Genomic DNA, 9,805 nt, shown 5'->3' with positions numbered 1-9,805 from the left:
TAACCTGTAAGAAAGGCCTACTATCATTTTCATCCATAATTTTGGGGGAACAAAAACAAACTGCATTTATCATAAAACTATACAAAGAAAGCACTTCCTATGAAGCTTATATAACTAACTAAATTTGATCTATTAATTATCTTAACTTATCAGGAACACCAACAGTTCAATGTTTAAAAGACTCCCATAAGAACACTTTGTAGTCAGGTGGTGGTGGTGGCATACGCCTTTAATCCCAGCACTCGGGAGGCAGAGCCAGGTGGATCTTTGTGAGTTCGAGGCCAGCCTGGTCTACAGAGCGAGTTCCAGGAAAGGCTCAAAGCTACACAGAGAAACCCTGTGTGTCTGTGTGTGTGTGTGGGGGGGGGGGGGGGGGGGAGACACGGGACACTTTGTAAAATGATGAAACCCTTGAACACCTTGTCTGAAGAACACCTATCAGGCTGTCAAGAGGGCTCAGTGAGTTTAACTGTTTGTCGTGAATGCTTGACAACCTGAGTTCAATCCCTGGGAGCAGAGAAGTGAATCCACAAAGTTGTCGTTTATCTCCACATGCATGTCATGGCACACGTATCCAATACACATACACATATTTTAAAAGAACACCTATATTCTCTAGCCAGTACGATTGTGTTTATGTCCTGTTGTTCCCCACAAGGCAACAGCGGTACTAGGAAACTAACTCTTCACTACAGAATGGCAAATATTTGTCATCCAATTATATGTAATTTTGAAGTCCTAAATAAGACACCAAAGGTCTTCCCAAATGGCACATAAAAAGTTTAAGGACAAGAAGCTTCTGAAAAGATCACTTCAATAGCATTCTCTTTCAAATATATCTAAGGACATTGAATTCTCTAACCAGGCAAAAACCTCCCAACACCAAGTTCTGATTTAATTAGTATAACTGGTTTATTTCAGGTTCACATGTCTTGCCTTCCAACTGCCAAACTTCTGTTATTTCTAAAAAAATAATCACTTTCAAAAGCAGAAATGAAAGATATATATTTAATATATAAAAGAAAATGCTAAATCTGACATAATTATATTCTTAAAAACATTCCATTTATTTACAGGTGTATAAAAAGGCGAGTTATTGGTCTACTGAGATCATGCTTCTTAGTTAGGGTGGGAGCTTTTTTTTCCAGGTTCCTTCAATGTTCTCACTTAAATTCACCTTTCATAATCATACATGTCATTTTCATAGACCAGTTTCTCCTAATGTAAGGTTACCCTAATGCAAAGGGTAGGAGTTTGGGGAGATTTTGGATTTCTGTCAAGACTACAAGATTGTTCTGAAGACTAAGCCCTCCTCAAATTAGCCCTGATATCTCCTAAATCTGTCTTAAGAACAACGTATCTTGGGAGTTTGTAATAACATCTGCAGCTTTCCCTGAACACCTAGAACCAAACCTCATTTCTATCTTTCTACATCTCTCATAAACACAGCCAAGTATCTTCCAATCAAGAATAAACTCTGAACTATATTTTTTTCCAAATTAAAAAAAAAAAAGGGGGGGGGGGGAGAAAGTCTTCAGAAGCTACAATGGTCCTTCTTTTCCTGAGGATTATTCACTCCCTTGTCTGCTTCTTGTCTGACTCTCAAAAGCCAGAAGGAAACATGGGAAAGAGACAGGCAATAAAACCACTGGAAATTGCTATGCCCGTGCTAAAGAACTAGGTCTCCGAGGACAGCTGTTAGCAAGGGCAACAGGTGCTGCACTCCTTGGCTAAGGCATTGGATGAAGTCAGTTGGGTAAAGGACAAAAAGGACAAAGGAGAAGCTGAGGAATCCTGTTTTACTATGTCAGGCTTTTGTAGTAAACAGGAAGGTTAAGTGCTGATGAGCTGTCCAGGAAGGCAGGCAGCACAAAACCAATGAAGAATTCACTTCCACTGCAGTGGAAATTTCTTCATCTTTGAATCTGATGATTATCAGAGTTAATCTAAAAAGGGAATCAAACACAGAAGTCATAATTCACTGGCTAGATTCATTCCAAAGTTGGTCTCACAACCCAGGTCTGAAGATACACTGAGTGGGACTTGAGATAGAGAAGGCAGGGATGTAAAAGAAACAGAATCATTGCCCAGGCACAGCCCAGGCACCGGAAGCACTTGTGTTCAAGTGTTGTACAACACAAGCAGAGCCTGTCATTGCAGACAGGACGGTTACATTCCAAAATATAATTATTTAAGAAAGGCAAAATGCAGCAGCTAAATCTCAGTCTATACATTTTCACAACAGTGATTCTTGCCCCAGGAGTTTCCAAGAGACCCCTCAAATGCACCATGATTATTTACAAACTAGATAGGAAACATTTCTATACTCAATACAAATCTCTTCTAGGTTGAAAACTTCATCCTTTGAGAAATCTATGAAAACAACTATACAAAAATATAAATATCTTCATCTTTACAGGTTGTCAGTCCTTCATATCCTGACAGTTAATGAGTGAAAAAGCTCTACACATCATTGATGCCATGGTAGCAGATAAAAAATATATCTTGTGACTCAAATACTGCCTTACTTCCCTGGTCAAGAATGCCTACAGTGATTTGCCTTTTCTTTACATCCTGTGAAGGTAACAGTGAATGAAACCTTCAAGCACTTAGAGGCTGGTTCCATTTAGGAAATATCCAGCTCCACAAATTTTTATTTTGGCTATGGTCTCTGGTTTGGGAAGAAACTGCTTTTTATTTTAGCTGTTTCTGGAGTGACATGATTTTGGAAAAAGAAGGAACTGTCTCTATGTCTACCTCCAAAAAACTAATGGGTAGAAATCCCTGGCATTATGAACAAATCTTTCAATATCCCAAAAAAACAGTAAGGAAGTATCTCTTTTTTAGCCTCTCAAAATAAGTACATTAATAGTAAAAGTTAAAAGTATATTCCTACTTTACCAAAAAGCTTAAGTTTATAATGATGACTGAAAGGGTAAGGGAACAGCTATTCAGGATGTGAAAGAACAGTCTGCTGAATGACAAAACCCTTCACTTTGGTATTCCATAATATCCATCCTATCTAACATAACATTCTTCCCTCCTTCTTTCTCCCCCAATTTGTGTGTGTGTGTGTGTGTGTGGGGGGGTCTTTTATAGCCAGGCCAGACACAGCTTGTAATCCTGCTTTCGTCTTCTAAGTGGTAGAATTACAAGTGTGCACTATCATGCCCAGTTCTATCATGCCCTATTGTTGAAACAGTAACTAAAAATTCTTTTTTAGCTCCCTTTACACAACTGTATCAAAATTCTCAGATTTTAGAGCTAACAACTATCACCTGCAGTTTAGTTCATAGTAATTCCAAGTCTCAAGCATTTTCTCAGGGGGAAAAAAAAGGTACTCGAGGGAGCCAGATTCTTGTTATGAATTCCTTGGGCAAGAGGGATCACACCTTCTTAGAGAAGATGGGGGACCCAGCACCACAAGTGAGGTAACATTTTTAACATGATCAGAATTTCAAACACCAGGACCAGCACCCTACGCCCCCTTTCTCCATCAATATCCACACATAATCAAAGTCAAAGATTATAGTTCAGTAAGACAAACACACAGATGCCTGCAGAGAAAGGAGGTGAAATTCAGTTTCCCCTCATAGCCTGGCTTTTGCATGAGGATGAATGAGTTCATTTCCCTGAAGAACTTGATGGAACCCCGGAGCTGCCCAATTTAGCCACAACAGGTGCCAATGTAGGCATCACCTTGTTCTCCCGCCCTTCCTGGTCATTATTCCCTGTTAAGTTCACTTTGTGTCCGACTTTGGCAGCTATAGGTGCCAAGGAAGGCATCACCTTGAGACTCTGACCATCTGTGTCACTAGGAGGATTAGCCACTTTTAAACCCAAAGGGGCCAACTTTGGCATAGGCCTCCACAAAGTATCTGTGTTGCTGTTCTCTGGGCCAGTCTTCATGTGTAGGATGGGAGGTGAGGATACACTTTCAGGCTCTGCAGGGAGACCCGAAGTACTCTTCCCTCTATCACCAGATTTCCTATGGGGAACCAGAGAATCCTTTATCTCAGAGTCGATAACAATCTTAAGGACATCTGGCTCAGAAGCTGTGTCCCCAAGTTGTTTTTCATTCTCAGAAAAGTCATCATCTTCCAAGTGCAAGAGGAGGGGGCTGATTGATTCACTCTCCTCTTGAACATCAGGCAACTCTTTCAAACCCGTTCCCAAGTGTCCAACTTGGAAAGCTGATCTGTTCCCAGGAGCAAGTTTACTGATAAAAGCCCGATGAGCATCCTCTGGGAATTCTGTATCCATTGAGCCAGGCAGTTCTGCCAGGCCGGAGTCATCGTTCAGCTGCTGATTGAGAAAGGCAATCTCATTGAGCAGTGAAGTCAGGGTCTCATCAGTGTCATCCTCATCCTCCGTGGCAGTCAGCAGCTCACTGGGATCAAGGGCTGCATCCTCAATAGCTGACGCTACCTTCCTCAGTTCCATCTCTATGCTTGAGTCTTTGAGATCCTTCATCTTTAATTTATGAAACTGCGATTCCTTTGACTTCAGTCTCTCTCCTCTCAACTCACACTCTTTCCATTTATACCGATGTCCTCTCACATCACCAGAAATCTTCTTAGGTACAAACTCCTGTGCTGCCTGCACATTGGAAACATCGACTACATGTGGAAACCCAGAATCTTTATTTGCCAAAAACACTTGTGTTGCACCCCGTGCCATTCTGCCGTCTCTATGGCTTCCTCTGGAAGAGATCCTATCTGTATCTTTTAAGGAGCTGGCTTCATTCCCAACAATGTCTCTCAGGTGGTCAAGTGGCTTGCCATCAGGAACTTCATGAGGATATTTGCTGCCACCCACATCTACCAAATTGTCCTCTGCAGCCAATGATGTCACATTAACAATTCGTGGCATCATAAATAAGTCATCATTCTCTGAAAATTAAAAATTAAAGACAGAATTCATTAGATTTACATAATGAGAATTTCTTATATCCCCCTCTCTTTCCCAAGTCATTCTATCTGAATTCCCCAGTCCACTTCTATCAGAACGATGGATGAAAATCTAGCCAAGACACTTGAGATATTTCATTATTAGTACTACTTCCATTTAATTATTTTTTAGAAATCTCCACAGGTAATTCTTTTCTTTTTCTGGATTGGGAGAACAGTGATAGAGACAGAATCCAAGGCTTTGCCTATACTAGGCAAGTATTCTATCGCAGAGCTACATTCCCAGCTCTAGATTCAGACAGAGTCGGGATCTTCCTATGTAGTCCAGGGCTGGCCTCCAACTCACAAAGTCCTGCCCTAGTTTCCTAAGTGCTGGAATTATGGGCACAGGCCACCATCAAAAGTCCAGCCTGCCAAGCTAATTCTTGTCCTGAGGTAGAAATACATCTTGACTGGGTTCACCCAATTAACTGCTAGTTAGAAGGGAAAATGGAAGTGAAGGATCAGCAGAGCGAGGGGAAAGGGAGTACTCCAGAGTAGACCTGGCAGCAGAGACAAGGAACTGTTGCTGTGCTGGCAACAAAACAACTTCAATTCTAAGAGTGATAAGAATACACTTCCTTAGCCGGGCGGTGGTGGCGCACGCCTTTAATCCCAGCACTCGGGAGGCAGAGCCAGGCGAATCTCTGTGAGTTCGAGGCCAGCCTGGGCTACCAAGTGAGTTCCAGGAAAGGCGCAAAGCTACACAGAGAAACCCTGTCTCGAAAAACCAAAAAAAAAAATAAAAAAATAAAAAAATAAAAAAAATAAAAAGAATACACTTCCTTAACAGGGGTTTGGATGTCTAGAACCCAAACTACCAAAACCATACTTTAGTCTTTGCTGAGAAAAGGAGCTGCTCAAACAATACATTGGATTGGTACCATGGGAGTACACCCCTTCTAAGTACAACACAAAACAATGAATGATCATTTATGAAGAACATAAATATTGGCCCTTCCACATCATCATTTCATTTTGACATCGTTTTAATTCTTCTCCTGCTTAGAAATTTCACTAGAGTTCACAAAACAGTTTCCAATCCCAGGTAAAACCACCCATTAAGCTAGGAGGGCCATTTCTTACCAAGGCAAATACCAACAGATCAGCTCTGGATTACTACAGAACAGATCCAAAGGCTTCCTGTCACTGAGATACCATGATACTTTTTCCTAACAGTAGAGGATACCACCACATACCTGACTGAGCCATAGGACTACTTGCAACTTGAGGCTTCAGATCAGCATCTAAGAGAGCAGGAGAGACAGCTACCACTGGTCCTGAGAATAGGGGGCCTTTGAGGGTAAGTAACTGGCCTTGTGGAGTCATCACCAGGTTTGCAGAGGAGTGTGGAGTACTAGAAGGCAATGCACTTTCTGCAAAGAAAATGAAAAATTAGTAAAACAAACTTTCAATTAATGTTAGTGTACTCAAGAGAGGCAGTCATAAACCCTGACTTGAAAGGTACAAAGCAAGCTTAGATGAAGGCATACACAAGTCTATTCACAGGCTTCTTGTCCTATACACTCATATAAAAGTCATTTAAGTTTCTAGGCCATAGTGTCTTTCCATTTGTGAATTCAAGTAACTGGTCATTCAATTCTTTTCTTAAAATACTATTATTTTACTCTGTAATGTTAAAACTAGTTCTTATTTTAGAATCCACTTAGATATAAGTCAGATTTTTCTGGTCCATACACTGAGCTATTTTAAGAGTCAACAAGAACACTCTGGAGCTGAGTGGTGGTAGCACACACCTTTAATCCCAGCATTCGGGAGGCAGAGCCAGGTGAGATCTCTGTGAGTTCGAAGCCAGTCTGGTCTACAGAGCAAGATCCAAGACAGGCACCCAAGAAATCCTGTCTTGGGGCGGGCGGCAGTGGGGGTTGGGGGAGACGCTGTAGTGGTATTTGCTCCACCCGTGACCTTGGGCTATACAGCCCAAAGGAGGAGGTGCTTCCTGCTGTTGTCATGGCCTCTTATAAGGAGTGGGAGAAGGGTCGCTTGACCCATCTCCCTGCTCCTCCCTTTGAGGTGGATTCGCTCCCGGTCAGATCAGAGGACGACTTCTGCTGTCTACTCTGTTCTGTAATTGTGAGATGGGATGTGTTTCATTTCACAGAATTTGGAAGATTAAAGTTTATACACCATACCATTGACACCTATTCAGGATTTCAATGGGCAACTCCTATGAGTTCTGAAAAGGCTGATTCTGTGATTATACACCTATTAGAAGTTATGGCCATCATGGGAATACCTGTACAAATTAAGACTGACAATGCCCTATGTTGGGCGCCACTTATTACGATCAATTCACATGAGTCTATTAAATGGGTAACAGAATTTATTAAGATATACATTGAGGAAATACAGTCACGATTACAGAACGGAGTAGACAGCAGAAGTCGTCCTCTGATCTGACTGGGAGCGAATCCACCTCAAAGGGAGGAGCAGGGAGATGGGTCAAGCGACCCTTCTCTAACTCCTTATAAGAGGTCATGACAACAGCAGGAAGCACCTCCTCCTTTGCGCTGTATAGCCCAAGGTCACGGGTGGAGCAAATACCACTACAGCACTCTCTCTAAGAGACCAGCAAGTAACAATGAACCAGTGTAGCCACTTCCAAAATCAACGATAAGAAAGAAATTAAAGCCAGTTTCCTTTGTTCCTTAATAGAAACAATGAAAAATTGACTAGTTCAAAGAAATTAAAGTATTCCTTTTTAAAAGAAACAAGTCTCACTATGTTACCTAGGCTGACCTAAATTTTGAGCCTTAAACAATCTGCCTGTACTAGCCTCCCAAGTAGCTGAGACTATAGATACATATCCCCATGTCCAATTTAACTTAAAAAAAAAAAAAAAAAAAAACTTTTAAAAGTTCCAATTTATTTCTTAACCAATAATAAATACAAGAAAATCAAGAGTTCACATACAAAAGCAATCATGCACTTACTAGAAACATGTATTGTAGACTGCTATCACAACTAGGATTCACACATCAGAATACCAATGTCTTAGGACTTATCTGTATGTGTAAAGCCAACAATTGAAATGTACAACTTAAAAGTTCTATTTTTATTTTTCTTTTCTTGTTTTTACTTTGTTTTGTTTTTGAGACAGGATTTCTCTGTGTAGCCCTGGCTGTCCTGGAACTCACTCTATAAACCAGGTTGGTCCTGAACTCACAGAGATCAGCCTGCCTCTGCCTCCTAAGTGGTGGGATTAAAGGCGTCCACCACCACCACCACCACCACCACCACCACCACCACCACCACCACCACCACCACCACCACCACCCAGCTATAGTTCTTTTTCTTAAAACTCATCGCTAATTCATTTAATAAGAACTATAGGTAAGAAAAGATGGTCAGTCCACTAAAATAAATTGATGTATACCTATATTAAGGAAAGCAAAGGATGTCCCTCCTACCTGTAGCCTGGTCTCTTTTTCTGGAAAGAATCAAAGGTTTCCCCCTCCTGTTATTTAAGAACATTTGTCCAAGATCTACAGATGATGTAGACGATCCCTCCAGCTGTTTGCTAATTCTGGGAGAGACACCAAACTCATCTGATCCCATCTTCTTTTTTCTTTTTTGTGCCTCTAGTGCTTGTTGTTTTGCATAAATATACTCTAGCTTCTTCAGGACCACTTCTTCCGTCTTACCTACAGGTTGATAGGGAATAAAGTTACCACTCTCTGTATGACCCCACATAATAATGAGAAATAGCTGAAATCTAGTTGATTTAATTATATTCCCCAAAATTAGGAAGGCAAGAGTGATTACAATTAAGAAGATATAACCCACTCAGTCAGAGGTAACTCTGCTATAAATCTGAGATGCCTTAATCTAAACAGACTCTGAAAGACCCAGTGAGCATTTCCCCTTGCTAAAGATTTATTGTGCTCTTTCCCACATTTACACAGCTTACCTGAAAGAGATGATACCTTCCGTATCAAAACATTTCGTTTTCGACTCAGGAGATTTTTCTGTCCTATCAATTTATCTGCCTGGTCTGTTAGTCCTTGAATTTCACTGAATGCCTAAAATAGAAACAGTAATGTCAATAGACTACTCACTCCTAAAAGTACAGGAGGCTTACATAATTTCTTTAATAAAAATAGTTTAAGCTAGCATTTTAGAGAACATTATAGACAACTACTGATGTTTCAAAAATTGGTTAAGGACCGAGCCGCTGACCGTAGTGCTGGAAACAGAAACTTTGGGCCTTGTGCATGCTAGGCCAGTGTTCTACCTCAAGCTCTATCACCAACCCAAAATTTTTTGTTCAATTGTTTTCTAGCCTGTATTTTTAGGGAATGTAGATAATGATTATTCCTAAAAATCATCACTGAGTGTTTTCAACTACTGCAAGCAGATATAAAACATTCATGTTGTGCTTTATATTTAAATTGAATTTTAAAATAATGTTTATAAAATCTGTTTCATTTCAATAGAGTATGAATGCTAGATGTATACTTCTCCAACTTTTTTTTTTTTTTTTTTTTTTTTTTTTCCCATTTTTCGAGACAGGGTTTCTCTTGTGTAGCTTTGCGCCTTTCCTGGAACTCACTTGGTAGCCCAGGCTGGCCTCGAACTCACAGAGATCCGCCTGCCTCTGCCTCCCAGTGCTGGGATTAAAGGCGTGTGCCACCACCACCCGGCTACTTCTCCAACTTCTACTTAAAAGTAATGAAACAATATTATCTTAGATGGTCTATGCATAGAGCTAAAACTTCTGCTAATTTGAGTATTTCATTGTTTTTTTTTAAAGACTGTCAACTATTAAGAAGTGTGTTAAGGGTTATGGATATAGTTAGTTGGTGGTAAAGGACTTGCCTCACATGCATGAAACC

General features: G+C 40.6%; 1 protein-coding gene across 18 annotated transcripts in view; it reads right to left on the bottom strand.

Moving 5' to 3' along the window:
- Positions 1-994: 994 nt before the first annotated feature.
- The window catches only part of Mga (MAX dimerization protein MGA), an 82,228-nt gene continuing 73,417 nt past the window's right edge, over positions 995-9,805 (bottom strand). For all 18 annotated transcript variants that reach the window (XM_076570399.1, XM_076570401.1, XM_076570414.1 and 15 more), the window contains 4 exons: positions 8,881-8,992; positions 8,381-8,614; positions 6,149-6,325; positions 995-4,892 (listed from right to left, as the gene is read on the bottom strand). In XM_076570399.1, the coding sequence (XP_076426514.1) occupies positions 3,625-4,892; positions 6,149-6,325; positions 8,381-8,614; positions 8,881-8,992 (1,791 nt within the window). In that variant the 3' untranslated portion in view covers positions 995-3,624. The remainder of the gene's footprint in view (positions 4,893-6,148; positions 6,326-8,380; positions 8,615-8,880; positions 8,993-9,805) is intronic.

The sequence above is a fragment of the Peromyscus maniculatus genome, chromosome 4, assembly GCF_049852395.1.
Source record: "Peromyscus maniculatus bairdii isolate BWxNUB_F1_BW_parent chromosome 4, HU_Pman_BW_mat_3.1, whole genome shotgun sequence".
Taxonomy (NCBI): domain Eukaryota; kingdom Metazoa; phylum Chordata; class Mammalia; order Rodentia; family Cricetidae; genus Peromyscus; species Peromyscus maniculatus.
The sequence above is the reverse complement of the archived record's forward strand: the minus strand, read 5'-3'. Positions and strand labels throughout refer to the sequence as shown.